This window comes from Galleria mellonella, unplaced genomic scaffold (genome assembly GCF_026898425.1).
Source record: "Galleria mellonella isolate WM207_F2 unplaced genomic scaffold, CSIRO_AGI_GalMel_v1 utg121, whole genome shotgun sequence".
NCBI classification, from domain to species: Eukaryota; Metazoa; Arthropoda; class Insecta; order Lepidoptera; family Pyralidae; genus Galleria; species Galleria mellonella.
In genome coordinates this window covers 1,195,577-1,211,422 of record NW_026441983.1, presented here as the reverse complement: position 1 = coordinate 1,211,422, position 15,846 = coordinate 1,195,577, and the positions used below count along the sequence as shown (strand labels likewise).

The window sequence follows — 15,846 nt, the reverse complement described above, 5'->3', positions numbered from 1 at the left end:
TTACGTAGCGTTCATTACAATATAATTTTTCTTTTGTGTAAAAATTAATATTATATTTTTGTTAAAATGCTCAACAAGATTTATTTGTGTATGATCTATATTTATTTCTTAGATATAAAATGTGATCAGTTTAATTCTTATGTAATAGTGACCTATGGTTTTTAATTGCAGGACAGTTCTAAAACGATACTCGTTTACTTAATATTTCAAAAGGAAAAGAACACATCAACATCGAAATGTCATTCATTCGTTCAATTTCCTTGAACTGTCACTAACCATCAGCGTTAGGTCAATGTCAAAATTGTAAATATAAAATAATTATCGAATAATTTATTTTTTTAATTTCTATGCAACTACATTAAAATTATGCATTTACCATTAATCATAATTACAAGCCTATTGATCAGCGCTGCTAGCCATGATTCTGACTTAGGCTATTGCGATATATCTACAAAAAGCTGTAGCAACGAAGTCACCGCTGTCGAAGATTCAAAATTGATATTTTACGATGTAAATCCACCCGAAGGGTTTAATTTACGACGTGATGTGTACATGAGGTTTGCTATTATGTTATCGGGGGCAATAAAACGCGGCAGAAAAAATTGGAGGTTAATTTTGCCGCCTTTCCATAGATTGTACCACTGGCGATCGATGGTCGAGAAGAACGATCCTATTCCTTGGAGTGCGTTCTTTGATGTAGAATCTTTAAAATCTTTCGCGCCAGTTTTAGAGATTTACGAAATATTTGGTGAAAGAAAAAAAATAAAAATCGACACATTGTATGTGTTACTAAACTTTGAGGATCCATTCGAGAATGGTGTTTTTTATGAAAAGTGGCAAATTGTGAAAGAATGTGACTATGATGGTGGTTTTTGGGGATACAAGAACATAACGGTGGGGGAAATTGTGTGTGTGAGATTCCAGGGGAAAATTTCTAAGCTATGGGAAATAATAATGCAACATCCGAATGATAAGAAAGTCATGTTTGCACATGGAGAGATACCATTACATGATAGTTATGGTACGAAAATTTATTGGGATTGTCGCAAGAGCATGAAATTTAATACGAACCTTATTGAAGTAGCAAAAGAGTATATCTTTGAAAATCTCGACTGTAATATTGAGAAATGTGAAAGTTATATCAGTGTGCATTGGAGACGGCAAGATTTTGCCTACAGTCGTAGTAGTGACGTACCGTCTATAGATGGCACTATTACACAAATCGACGCTGCATTTAAAAAACATGCACCAAACATTAAAAAAGTATTCATAGCATCTGATGCAAAAGCCACCGAGTTGAAGCAATTGGAAACTAAACTTACTGATTTAGGTTATAAAGTCTATATCTATTTGCCAAATAAAAAACAAATAGACACATACAGAGATGGTGGTATTGCAATAATCGAACAGATTATTTGCGCACACAGTGCTTATTTTATTGGTACGCACGAAAGCACATTCACATTTCGGATACAGGAAGAGAGGGAGATACTTGGGTTTCGTAGCAGTACTACATTTAACAGACTTTGCCCAGACAGGGGGAGATGTGAGAGACCTTCCAAATGGACTATAATTAATTAGTTAATTTTGTTAAGGATATGAAATTGTTTTAGGTTATGTTATAAAAACACAAGTGCCAATTAATTACTTGTAAAAAAATGTGATACCTAATCTCAATAATAGTTGTTAATTATAAAAGGGAAGCTTTAACAAATTTAATATTTTAAAACTGTATTATATAGATATTTTACATAAATATAAAGATCAGATACGTAAATATCCATAAATAACCCAATAGATTTAATAATATTTATTACACAAAACCTTGCAATCTATATTAGCCACAATGGGCAATTGTAAAAAGTTCCTAAAACACTATCCTAACATGATGTACAATCATTGATTATTGGTGCTGCCTCTGTAGAGCAATTTAGGAACTAAAATTACTATTGTGAATTTTATCTTTTAAAAATCGCATTGAAGGAAGGTTAAACCATCTAGCTATTTGAAAGCAATTCTACTATGTAATACTTAAATATACTAATTGCTTACCAAGTGTTTGCTGGTAAATCATCTACCCCTCTTGCATCTATAGTATATGAACTATATCTGGTGTTTTTGGCCTGTGGCAAAATGTTTTTTTAAAAGCATTCTATTTTTTTTTTATACAACTTAGAATGGCAAACAAGCTGACGGTCCACGTGATGAAAAGTGATAACCGTCACCTATAGACATGAGCAGTACCATGGACATAACAGAGTATACTGTTACGCCCATGATACCCCCCATGCGTTGCCATTCCTGAGGACTCGGGTGTTATTCCTCTGTACCCAGTAAATTAAAATTGTATTTGTGGCATCTAACATCGTTTGAACCTCGATCATCTGGGCAGACCACTACTGAATATATTTCCTCGCAAATAATCATCTGTATATAACAGATATTTAAGTAAAAATTTGCAGGGGCATGCCATTGTAACGTCTACAAATAAAACAATAGGTAATATGTACCTAGAATATTGTGTTTTATTTTTCTTCATTCTTGAGAATCATTTAGACAATATATAAAATACTATTTCACATCATTTTTTAATATACCATTGATGGTTTAAAATATGATTTATGAGTCTCTAAGTACATAACAGTAACAGATTTCGACCATTATCTTATTAAGGATTATTTTCTAGTGGATGGGGGGGGGGGGGGGGAGTTTAAAATGCCACATATACGTACTCTTAGATATGTCTCTTGCATATCTAAAAATGTCCCTCACATTGTGATAACACCAAACAATTCTGGGCTGGATGTACTCCCCCCCCCCTTCACACGTGTCTCTTAATTAGGCTTATGATCTCGACTCGACCACTAACGCTGAGTTTACACTATACGCATGTGATATCTACTTGAGTTTCTACCTTTGTAGGCAGTATTTTTTTTAATGGGTGATAATAGAATGGTAACCCCGCCTGCGCTTAAGGTTTACGCTTATGGCGCATCATTCAGGGATGATAGGCGAGGATGAGGCAGATCAGTTAGCCCATCGTGATGAATACAGCGGATATTCAGCACGATGGTTCCCAGAGGAGACTTTTTTTATACAACTTAGAATGGCAAACAAGCAGTACCGTGGACATAACAGAGTATACTGTTTCGCCCATCATACCCCCCCCCCATGCGTTGCCATTCCTGAGGACTTGGGTGTTATTCCTCTGTACTCTGCAAATTCACGCTATATCCCACCGTTCAAACCGAAACACAGCCATACAAACACAACTGCTTTACGGTTGAAACACGAATGTGACAGAGGTGCCCAAGCAAACGGATTACGTGGAGATCGACCTGATAAATTATATTGTCAAAAATGGGACTGGTTGACCGCATTACTAACAATCTCTTCCCCAGCCCCATTAGTAGACAGTAGTGTCTTGTCGTATAGAAGCCTCAATTTCACCCTTGTAGACTTCTGCCTTCTAAACATTTATCAAGATATAAACCAAACTGGTATGTCTCGTTTGAATGGCAAAAATAATGAAATCACACGTCGTCACTATTACATCGTCTAATACGAAGATTTCTCGCTATATCTATCATGGAATGACTGTGACACAAATTAAGCTCAATCATATGTCAATGGTATAAGTCTAATTTGGCCAAACACACAGCAAATGTACTTTTTCACGTCATATTACGGTGTCCATTCTGTGGACTGCTCGCGTAAATTGCTGGATATGATTGTTCCTTTTTCTTATTTAACATATACTGTGTACGCGTTTTCCATTAAGCGAGATTCATTGTACTCATAAACGTCAACATAAACTGTATTTTCAAGTTAAAATATTTTAACTTCAAATAAGTATATACTCATTTGACGAAATTGTCTTTTAATTTGTCCTTTCACCTGACAGCGGAATATAGTCACTTCACAAGACTCCTGTTATTCAATTTTGTACTGGCACGTAAACTTTATGCCACATTTTTCATCTTCTCTCTATAGTCCAGAGCAAGTAAAGACATATTCCGCCCTGCATGTGTTACAAATAAATAAATAAAGAGATTATTTTCCAGAATTACTTCTTGGCTATAAATGGCGTTTATAAAAAACGTATGAGTCTTAAACACGTCTTTGCTAAGAGATTCTGGAGTACGAGATTCGGTAGAACGAACAATGATTACGAGCAAAAATAGTTTATAAGACTCTCTGGTTTTGAAAGCCAACGTCAAAGCAAGTTTGTACAAATAACGGCAGTTATTGCCGTTCTCTGTATACACACGTTCCATTGCCAATAGCAACATGTTTTTTCGGAGGGAATAAATAAATTTTAGATTTGTATATACCGAGAACGTCAGAAGTTCTTGTAGTTACTCATCGTGCGGGTTGATCTCTGTACGGCCTATTCAATCTATCCGAACCAATCGTTCAATACAGAAGGTAAGAGAAATTTTATCTAACTTATATGGTGGCAAATGGCGATTAACGATTGACAGATTTGGAAAACGAGAGTACTTTTTTCTGTAGTAATATCAACATATCTCTTATTTGTTCACTGTTAAAATTATTGTGCATTGGACGGCTGTATTCTTCGATATTCTGCCAAACTTCGCCTTCCTGGTGTTCAGAGCACACTCGCGCCTCGCCAGGCACGTAAATGCTTTTCAATGACAGAATATACGTTCTCAGGACATTGTTAATTCTGTGTAAATCCTTTTTACTGCAGCCAGCCACGATGCAGTATGTGGATGTCGAAGATAGTCTTCTAAAGCCATCAATGTTCAATCTTTGAGTTTTGGGCTTTGCCTGAACAATATGAAGCGCGGGGGAATATTCTTCATTCTCGGTTTCGTGCTCAGCGGAAGTTTGTTGTGGAGACATTAAAGGATCCACTGGATGATCTGAGATTTCGACTGATAACAACGACGACACGTATTCAACAGCTACGTCACGTCGTGCCTCCTCAGTTTGCTGTTTTTTGTAGAAACGTTCAGCACGTTGAGTGCACGGACGACACGCTTTATCGTCGTCCGATATCTGTAATAAAGCAGCAATTGGGTAAGTTGTAAATTTATAATGTCACGTTTAATTGTTTTATAATGGAATAGAAAAAATCTTACTTAAAAACCTTATTCGCACATGATATTACTTACTACCTTAAGATAATTTCATTTACGTCTGTTTTCATACATATATGAACATGGCTGTATATGCAAATTTACTTTGCACGTTAAGATTATTGAAAAAAAAAGTAAATTTTTCTATATATTTTTATTATGGCAACTTAAAAACTTCTATTTGACCAACGAATTATGTAGGTATTTTAATTATGATATAAATTTAAAAATGCTACTTAAATAAGACACAATGTAATCATTTTACTTTTTATTTTAATAAAATAGTTAATTTAAAATTACGAAAACTAAGAAATTTTAAAAACACTGAAGGAACTTGTATACAAGTAAGTAGAGGTATATGCTATTATTATTTTGAAGTTTGGCATCTACCTTCAATTTTCATTTAATTTTTTTTTTTTTAGGTAATTAATATTATGTAGTAAAAAGGAAGAAAATGTAAATATACTCACATGAAATATATCAAACATATGTTTAGCATAGGCTAAAATATGTGGACGTGTGGTCAAGTAACGTTCAGTTAATTGGTAAGTGCGTACCATAGGTCCATTGCGTCTGGCACGAGAAACAGTGCTTATACCACAGAAAAAACATTTTTTTGCTTGTTCTCCCTCAGACATGTTATTTGAAACAAAAACAAAACGCAAATTTGTTTACCACCGAGTAACGTCTAAACACTTCGATATCTTATGACAAACTGAATGAAACTGAACAAAAGACAAAAGAAAGATTGAGGGAGACTAAGACGAGTGAGAAGGAACGAATGATTAAACAAATAACAGTAGTCTTCCACCATTCATTTCGTTTTCTTTTACACTTTATTTGCATTATATTAGCTGAGAAACGCGATATATTATGTTATTTATTACACAATATCATTTAGTTAGCATCCCTTATCGATTAATCCTATTTTGGTTGCAGGCCGTCATTTTACATTTTCTTCAAAATGGCGGACGTAGGTATGCCAAATTCCACTTGTTCTTGTATGAAAAATAACAAATTTCGACAAATATTGAAATTAATACTTACGAAACAATTCAAACTGTAAATTTGCAAATATGTAATTTAATGGTGGCATTATAATTTTATTGTATTAAGAAATCAATATTTTTATTGATTTTTTGTGTATTGATTGCGTTCCATTATTACGATTCTAGAGGTAATCTTGTTATTTTGTACTAGGCATAGATTCAGAAATTCTCCAATTCCCCCTCTAAATGTACATTTGACACTTAAATCATAGCTCGCAAAATCGGAAATTTCCAAACGCGTATCAATAATCCGTACTGTAACAAAACGTGATTGTTTACATCATTGAATATTTTTGAAATTCGTTTTGTTATTAATTTATCAATAGGTGAACTTTTAAATTTAAAATACATTTAATGTAAAATATATATCTTTATTGAGATATAACATTTATAGTGACCATAAATCAAAGAAAAAGTGTAAATACCAATTACAAATAAGTGCTAATTTTATGAAACGATTAGAATTTGATAATTCAATGGATTTTACTCGGAATGGTAAGCCTCTTATCTTTGTTCAATCTGTCTAGTTATATTTATTTAATAGAAAGTATAGGTTATACTTATTTAGTAGTAGTAACGAGAACTAAATATTTTAAAATATAACCTATCTATTTTCGCGCTTTTTTTTAAATTTTTTTTCTATTTGAATAGAGAAACAGGTACTTGCTTTAATGTGGCCTCATATTCTATATTTAAATCATGACTTTCAAATTCTATAGGTGTACTTACTGAAGCCAAAAAAATTATAATATATAATTTTTTTCTTATTTCAATTTATTAAAAGCTTTTATTACATAGGTCAAGCCGCTTGGTACGGGCTATTAATCTTAGTTTTCCCTTAACTAGTACTGAGAATGTGTTCCTTTGCCAATGTGCTACTGTCAACAAGAACCTTACAAACTCATACAATGCTCTGATGCATTCATATTGTCCTGGTACTTTCTCTGTACACTCTGTCTGTCACTGCAGCAGCAGTGCTCTCTCCCCATAGAAAACTACTGTTACTATTATGGCCACATGGCCTGGCATATAGATTTATTTCAAATGATAGTGTCAATGTACTGTGATTGTACTGTTATAGAACTTGTAAACTTGTAACTGTACTCTTGTCAACAAGAAACTGTCACATATCAAACTTATGCAATGCTCTGCTACATTCATGTCATCCTGGTACTTTCTCTGTACTATTGGGCTGTCACTATTACCATAAAAACCTATGAAGTAGAAAAGATCTTTTCCTATAAAGGCAAAAGTAGCCTTAGATCTTAATTCAAGTTTTCCCTCCCAATTTATGGTGCTTTGGCACTTAAATCATTTTGTATGATGAAGAAGAAGAAAAGAATGAGTTAGTGGAGTAACGACTTCTTCTTAACAAATTCTTATAATTTTCTAAAATTGTTTAATTTAGTGACAAAATGCAGGTATAAAACTTGTGTGGTTTCATATGCAACTTTACATGTATGTATTTTTTTTTTTGATGGGTGAAAATGTTATAGTAACCTCGCCTGCGCTAACAGGATACGCCGGCGGAGCACCAGTGAAAGGTGATAGATGAGAATGAAAACAGGCCAGTTAGCACATCATGATGAATTCATCAGGAATTAACTATGATAGTTTCCAAGGAGAACCGCGAGGAGGTCCACCTGATTGGGTATATTGCTAGCAATGGGATTCTCAGTCTCCATTACTAACAATCCCTTTCCCCCTTCATGTATGTATTACATATTATATATATATTTTTTTTATACCACTGGGGTGGCAAACAAGCATACGGCCCACCTGATGGTAAGCTGTTACTGTGCGTTGTCAATCCTCATTACCCCCCCTTTTGAAGAACCCCATGCTGTAGTCTCTTGGGTAAACCTCGGCAGGGAGCTCATTCCATAACCTGAGTGTTCGGGGAGAAAACATCTCTGAAACCGTGTTGTACGCGACCATTTATGCTGTAAGGTATGAGAGTGAACTCCCTGTGGATGGTGAGCCCTACGATGATAGAAAAATATATATATTGTATCAAAGCGTTTGGTGTTCTATTATTTCTGCTTATCCTTATGGGTTTAGCTAGCATGTAATCCCAGTATAGAATTGACCACATTTATTATTGCTAATAGATGTGAATTAAAAGGCAGGTCAGTTAGCCCATCGTGATGTATACACCTGGAATTTAGGACAATGGTTTCCAGGGACACCATATATAGGTCGACCTGATAGGGTATATTGCTAGCAATGGAACTTGTAGTCTGCATTACTAACAATCCCTTCTCCCCGTAGTATGTATATAAATAGATAGGTACTCTTTATTGTTCCCTCCATAAGATTACAATAGTAAACTTATTATAGACACAAACAATTACAAGGTAATATTGCACTGAGAGAACAATGCGCGGCCTTATCGCTGAGAGCGATCTCTTGCACGCCACCTTTGGATGGAGAGGAGTAGTTATAAGTTTTATTATTATATATTTGTAGGGAAAACTATTTAAGTATGTCTCTCTATTGTCTAGTAATCATAGTGCAAGCTTCACTTATTTTAAATCTAGATGAGGAACATATGTTATTAAATATTAAATTTTTTTTTCAGACACATTCGAAGAATTTGTAAGTATTATTTATATTATTAAATGTATAATTTATCATTGTATTATATTTCTATAGAAAAAGGTCCTCAGGAATGGCAACAGTATATACAATGAAACAGTATACTGTGTTATGTCCACGGTACTGCTCATGTCTATAGGCGACGGTTACCACTTTCCATCGGGTGGGACGTCAGCTTGTTTGCCGTTCCATGTTGCATAAAAAAATTTTTTTTTTTTCAGTAAATTCCTAAGAATTTCGTCATGGTTTTTATTTTTTCACTTACAATATAATTTCTCCCATATACTGCGGGTCTACCGTGAAATGAGATTCCGAAATTTCGGACTCAATTTCGTGTTTTTGTTTATACCAAAATCGGACCAATAAATGGTGTTTAACAATTCGTTCGTCATACATCCTATCGTAAAAGTCCAAAGGAACAATATGTAATTTGTATTATGTAATTTTAACATCAAATTTGTGTTTTGTTTGGCTCCGAAATTTCGTAAAACATTTCATGGTAGGCCCTCAGAGTAATAATGTACAATATGGTAACCCTATATATATATATATATATATATATATATATATATATATATATATATATATATCGACATCTTTCATTGACATATGATAATGATGACTTATTAGAAATTGGGATAAGTGATTTAAAAAAGAAAAACATGATGGCGGGAAAATAAGGTTTTTAACAATATGGCCGCCTGTCACTTCAAACACCTCGTATTGATAGCAGAGTAAGAAATAAAAACTACCATTTCGCGCCCCAGTAATGGCAAGATGTTTAAATCAAGCCAGAAATGTCGCAAAGTGTTTCCTTCTAATAATTTGTAATTACTCAATTTTTTTTTTGATGGGTGAAAATGGCATGGTAACCCCGCCTGCGCTAACGGGATACGCTGGCGGAGCACCAGTGAAGGGTGATAGATGAGAATGAAAACAGGCCAGTTAGCACATCATGATGAATTCATCAGGAATTAACCATGATAGTTTCCAGGGGGAACCGCGAGGAGGTCGACCTGGTTGGGTATATTGCTAGCAATGGGATTCTCAGTCTCCATTACTAACAATCCCATTCCCCCCGTCATTATTCTATTGTTTATAATAATTACGTCCCGTGTGAAGTTATTGCCCTGCTGTTGCTCCTTTGTTTTTGGGTTTGGAAGCATTCCTAGAAGTAACCATGAGTCGAACGCTTGTGCATAATTTGGTTGTACGATTGTGTACCTAATACAAAAAAATAATCGATTCCGGACTAAAATCGACTATTTCAGTGACTGTCATATATGTTTTTTTATACAACTCAGAATGGCAAACAAGCTGACGGCCCACCTGATGGAAAGTGGTAACCGTCGCCTATAGACATGAGCAGTAGCATGCACATAACAGAGTATACTGTTTCGCCCATGATACCCCCTATGCTTTGCTATTCCTGAGGACTCAGGTGTTATTCCTCTGTACCCAGTAAATTCACGCCATATCCCACCGTTCAAACCGAAACACAGCCATGCAAACACAACTGCTTCACGGTTGAAACACGAATGGGACAGAGGTGGCCAAGCAAACGACTTTTGTACAAAGTCTCCCTCTGTCAAATGTATGTAGATTTATTATTTGCTTAGTAAATTAGGTTATTGAAGATTTGTATCTCGTAATTAACAAGACCGAAGCAGAGATGCAGTTTGTTGACGTTGTCACTCAACGGTGCATTTATTATGATGAATTGACATTAAAATGTTTAATACGCATGCGTAATTTTTTCTTAATGGATGATAATGGAATGGTAACCCCGCCCGCGCTATCGGTATACACCGACGAGGCACCAGTGGAAGATGATAGGTGAGAATGAATGCAGGTTAGTTGGCCCACCACTATGAATTGGACAGGAATTAAACATGATGGTTTTTTAGGGGGAACCGCGTGGAGGTCGACCTGAGGGGGTATATTGCTAGCAATGGGACTGGTAGTTTGCATTACTAACGATGAGTTATGTATTTATTTCATTAAAATGTTGAATCAAGTAAACTGCAAATTACTTGACAAAATTTTGTCACGTTTTACTCGATGCTCTAGCCTAATAAATAAAAAAAGGTCGTTTTATGAAACTCCACGTAGTATCGGCCTAAACCACAGATTAAGTATATTATACAGTTATTTTTTTTTTTATTTGCTGAATGCAACTTTGCCCTAATTTTTTACCAGATATAATTAACGATATTTTTTTTTGTCTATAGAAAGTTTTATATATTTATTTATTCACTCACTTTTTTTATGCAACTTAGAATGGCAAATAATCTAACGGTTCACCTGATGGAAAGTGGTAACCGTCGCCTATACACATGAGCGGGGGGAAAGGGATTGTTAGTAATGGAGACTAAGAATCCCATTGTTAGCGAGGAGGTCGACCTGGTTGGGTATATTACCCAACCAGGTCGACCTCCTCGTTGTTGCCCCTGGAAACTATTATGGTTAATTCCTGATGAATTCATCATGATGGGCTAACTGGCCTGTTTTCATTCTCATCTATCACCCTTCACTGGTGCTCCACCAGCGTATCCCGTTAGCGCAGGCGGGGTTACCATACCATTTTCAACCACCAAAAAAAAATATACACATGAGCAGTGCCATGGCTTATATTATATATAAGCATTATAAGATTGAATTACTTGTTACTGGTATTCGCTCGGTTTTTTTTTATCATAAATATACCTGTCTCTGTCCAGAATTCAAACAGTGACATTAGCTCCACAACCGACTTCCTGATGCCGGCCGAGGAATCTATGGCGCAGAAGCGCTCGCACAGCGGCAAAACATGTAAGTATGCCTAAACATACAGATTTATTATTATTATTATTCATTCATTAGTACATATATGTGTACATGGCGGACTTAATGCTGAAAGCATTCTCTCCCAGTCAACCGTAGGCAAGTGGCAGAATACTCGAATGCGGTACTAGTAATTATTGATATACATACATACTAAAATTACATATATAAACGAAAAGATATATATAAATAACAAATATACTTACACATATATGACATATACTATATTGTACACGAAATTGAGAATAATATAAAGCACTCATTGCTCGGATAAAGTAAAGAAGTGAGCGTGAACGTTTTTTTTTCGAAAGACGGTTTAGTCGGTAGTCTCTTTAAAAATTTATTAATAAATTTGACATAGTAAACTAGATTACATAGATCTATTTTTTTTTTTATTTTCTGTCAATACTATAAAATGAATTTACACTATGATTATGGGCAGTAGACAGATATGTGTTTACCATAGATATAGCGAGTTTAACACAATTGTGTGTTACCTACCCCCAGTTTCGAATATTCAACGCCACAAAATTTCACGAACAGCCAATGTGTTTCTCCTAGCATAAAATTTGTAATTTATAGAAAACAATTCTAAATATTTATATAATTGAACAATTATTCGAACAGTGTAATTTCCAGTGTATTTTGAATTATTTTCAATAATTTCACCAAATGTGCGAGGTTGGAGACACTAACTTGAGAACTGACGACACAAATTTAGGTAACGTTCTTTGTATTCTTTCGTGTTTGTTCCAAATTTGAGTCTCTTTTTTTTTCTTTTGTTTGTTTATTTCCTACGTTCATTAGTGTTCTAAATTCGTAATTTAAAATGCTAAAGGTTTAAGTGTTTTTTTTTTTTTACTTTCAAAAGAAACGAGTTGTCTATCGTCTGGTGTTCTTTTTTTTTTTATTGTAAAACGACAGTTTGGAAATAATATTTATAATACTTATTGTGTTAGATATAATTTGCTCTCGTGTAGATTTTGTATTAATTTAGTCACGACTAGGCGTATCGCATGGCTTTGCTTTCGTGAATTAGTGTATATAATATGTATGTATATTTTATGTCCGTTTACCAATTTTCTTTCAAATAAGTTCAGTAGATTTCGCGTGATAAAATAACAAACTACATGTGAAACGGCTCAAATGAGAAGTTTAACGCGGAAATGGCAGTTCACTTTACATTTAGATTAACAAAAGATATTTCGATGAGGGGATGCCTTCATATATAGTTATCAACTTTCCCCATTATTTAGACTTTACAGTACTACGGTTGATGTCGTTAGTTTTTTTTTTAATCTATATCGTCGACGAGTCTGAATCATTTTTAACCGACTTCAAAAAAGAAGGAGGTTACACGTTCGATGGTGTATGTATTTTTTTTTTAAGTATTTCTTATTGCAATAGTTAGACCCTATTCTCCCCATACCGTATTGGTCCCACATTACCAAGCTGAACGTCATTATCGTATCAGTTCTCAACTGTCCTTTACTGAATATATGTCTCCCCCTTGGGGGGGATTTGCTAGTAGTTACCACGCTTGGCACGTGGATTGGTAACGGCAGTCAGGCTTTAGAGATGTTTTTAAGGGATGCTGCTGCCCATCCCTCGCCTCAGCGGTGGCCTTAGGGGGTGGCGAACAGGGCAATCGCCCGGGGCCTCGCGTAACAAATGAAGCATGTTTTAAACAACCAGCGAGTGGCATTATGTCTAGTGGCAAGTCGCAAAACTTCCCGAATTAAGCATTTAAATCGCGAATTAACAAAATGACCAACACTAAAATATACAAATAAAAAAATTGTAAAAAAAATGTAGAATAAGACATGGTTTTTTCAGTCAGCGGAAAATTTCCAATATTTCCAATTGCTTGGGCACCTCTGTCCCATTCGTGTTTGCATGGCTGTGTTTCCGTTTGAACCGTGGGATGTGGCAGTGAATTTACAGCGTACAGAGGAATAACACCTGAGTCCTCAGGAATGGCAACGCATAGGGGGTATCATGGGCGAAACAGTATACTCTGTTATGTCCATGGTACTGCTCATGTCTATAGGCGACGGTTACCACTTTCCATCAGGTGGGCCGTCAGCTTGTTTGCCATTCAAAGTTGTATCCCAATGGGACAGAGGTACCCAAGCAATCGACTTATGTACAAATTGACTAAGGGAAAGCGAGGGATGGGCAGCAGCGTCCCTCTTAAAACATCTCCAAAACCTAACTGCGGTTGCCAATCCGCCTGCCAAGCGTGGCAAATACTGGTGGACCCTTCCCAATGACAAAGGCAGTGTATGGATGGCAGCTTATGTTCAGCTGTGAAGACTTAAGGAATAATGATTATTTGTACAGATGGAGAGCCACCAGCAAAGCGCCCTGCGCCATCTATACGGCTCGGTGCTGGATTCAAATGGAATCTTCAGGTTGGCGTTTTTTTTTTAAATTTTACTTTTTAAAGTTCTAATAGTTTAAAATGTTTTTAATTAATAAACAAACATTTGGCATACCTAATAGGTATATAGTGGGGGGGGGGGGGGAAGGGATTGTTAGTAATTGGGTTTGCCAGCCCCATTGTTACCAATATACCCTACCAGGTCGACCTCCACGTGGTTTCCCCTGAAAACCAAATTTTAATAATTCTTGTTGAATTCGTCATCGTGGGCTAACTGACCTGCTTCATCTTCACCTATCATGTGTCCCTGGTACTCCGCCTGTGTATACCCTTAGCGCAGGTAGGGTTACCGTTCCATCAACACCCATTAAAAAAAATAGGTATGTAGCAGGATAATGGACTGTTAAAAATGGGGATTAGTAGCCCCATTGTTAGGTGTACACCCTGTCAGGTCGACCTTCTCGCGGTTACCCCTGGAAACTATCGTGTTCTATTCCAAGTGAATACATCACAAACCCACCAGCGCTATCGGTATACGCTGGCGGAGTACCAGTGAGGAATGGTAGGCGAGAATGAAAAGGCAGGTCAGTTAGCCCATCGTGATGAATACACCTGGAACTCAGCACGGTGGTTTCCAGGGGGAGCCGCGTGGAGGTCAACCTGACTGGGTATATTGCTAGCAATAGGACTGGTAACCATCATTACTAACGATCCCTTCCCCCCGCGCAGGCTGCGTTACCATTCCATTATTATCGAATTAAGAAAAAAGGTATACAGCGGAAATATTGCTTAAGTGCTTAAATGTGACAGAAAGTTACCTCTAACTACCCTTCTTTTAATGCTATCTGTTATTTATTTATCTATCTATCTATACTCATAATAAATCTGTGGAGAGGTCAATTCTGTACATGAAATATATTTACAAAATAACTATCAGGCGGTGATTAGTGATCGATACTGATGACAAAAATCTAATCAGTAAAATTTTTGTCTGTCTGTCTGTTTGTTCGTTATATAAACAAAAACTACTCGACGGATTTTAACGAAACTTGCTACAATTATTCTTCATACTCCCGGGCAGGTTATAGTATACTTTTCATCACGCTACGATCAATAGGAGCGGAGCAGTGAAGGGCAATGTTGGGAAAACCGGAGAATATACAAGCGTGTTGTTATGTCATTCATGAGGGTATTTCATTTTGGACGTGCTTCGGTTAAAACAAATTGTCAGCGATATTGATGTTTTTTTTTTTATTATTTCACTTTATACGTAGCGAAGCACGTGCCGGGCCGCTAGTAAGCTATATATCAAACTATCTGTCTACTATATAAAGTATTTTGTATAAATACAAAGTGTAACGTTAATTCAGAATTATATTTCAATAGTACTAAACTGAAATTCGTATAAAAAATAATTTTCCATATCTGTTTATATGTATGTATGAATGAATTTTTCTCAAACATGCTTGGAAATGTGAGCATTATTTTGACAATCTTCTTAGAGAAAAATCAAAATTGCCGTACTGGCCAGATACATGCGCGCAGCGGCCGGCAAAAGTTGTATGAAAATCCATATCTGTCGTGTTTTGCGGCCAGATAAATTACTATGTAAACTCATATCTGTCCTGTAATTTAAAAATGGAATGACCTTTTACTTCGAAACATGGCTACCAAGGAGGTAACTAATAAAAGGTTTTATTTAAATTTCGAACTGGCTTGCAAATAGAAAGCTGTTTATTGAAGAAAAAACAAAGGAACATTATGGCGCGTGAAAAATTATTATTGTACGTTATTCGTCATTGAACTTAAAAAGTAAAATTGTATTTTTTATTTCCGCGCATTGTTTGAGAAAAGTACTATACAAGCCTTGGCCACAACTAGGCATTGA

At 35.7% G+C, this 15,846-nt stretch overlaps 3 protein-coding genes across 4 annotated transcripts in view; 2 read left to right on the top strand and 1 right to left on the bottom strand.

The window, feature by feature from the left end:
* Nucleotides 1-252: 252 nt before the first annotated feature.
* LOC113510016 (GDP-fucose protein O-fucosyltransferase 2) lies at nucleotides 253-2,516 on the top strand. Its single transcript, XM_026893434.3, has one exon. It carries the CDS (start codon nucleotides 367-369, stop codon nucleotides 1,579-1,581), a length of 1,215 nt encoding a protein of 404 aa, XP_026749235.2. The 5' UTR covers nucleotides 253-366; the 3' UTR covers nucleotides 1,582-2,516.
* Nucleotides 2,517-4,193: 1,677 nt separating this feature from the next.
* On the bottom strand, nucleotides 4,194-6,044 carry LOC113513174 (uncharacterized). The gene is made up of 2 exons (XM_026897156.3): nucleotides 5,576-6,044; nucleotides 4,194-5,025 (listed from the first exon to the last, which is right to left on the bottom strand). Exons 1-2 carry the CDS (start codon nucleotides 5,741-5,743, stop codon nucleotides 4,471-4,473), a joined length of 723 nt encoding a protein of 240 aa, XP_026752957.1. The 5' UTR covers nucleotides 5,744-6,044; the 3' UTR covers nucleotides 4,194-4,470.
* Nucleotides 6,045-6,141: 97 nt separating this feature from the next.
* The window catches only part of LOC113518631 (double-stranded RNA-specific editase Adar), a 56,498-nt gene continuing 46,793 nt past the window's right edge, over nucleotides 6,142-15,846 (top strand). Inside the window, exons 1-4 of one of the 2 annotated variants that reach the window (XM_052899214.1) lie at nucleotides 6,142-6,649; nucleotides 8,736-8,752; nucleotides 11,473-11,563; nucleotides 13,919-13,989. In XM_052899214.1, coding sequence (XP_052755174.1) covers nucleotides 6,604-6,649; nucleotides 8,736-8,752; nucleotides 11,473-11,563; nucleotides 13,919-13,989 — 225 coding nt within the window. In that variant the 5' untranslated portion in view covers nucleotides 6,142-6,603. Of the gene's footprint in view, nucleotides 6,650-8,735; nucleotides 8,753-11,472; nucleotides 11,564-11,895; nucleotides 12,297-13,918; nucleotides 13,990-15,846 lie in introns of those variants that run through there. The other variant, XM_052899221.1, reaches the window with a different exon arrangement.

Bases quoted from the DNA above. Each gene is read 5' to 3' on its own strand.
- LOC113510016 (XM_026893434.3), top strand. From the start codon at position 367: ATGCATTTACCATTAATCATAATTACAAGCCTATTGATCAGCGCTGCT.
- LOC113513174 (XM_026897156.3), bottom strand. From the start codon at position 5,743: ATGTCTGAGGGAGAACAAGCAAAAAAATGTTTTTTCTGTGGTATAAGC. The intron at 5,026-5,575 runs GTGAGTATATTT...GCTTTATTACAG, and splicing joins ATATGTTTGATATATTTCAT to ATATCGGACGACGATAAAGC.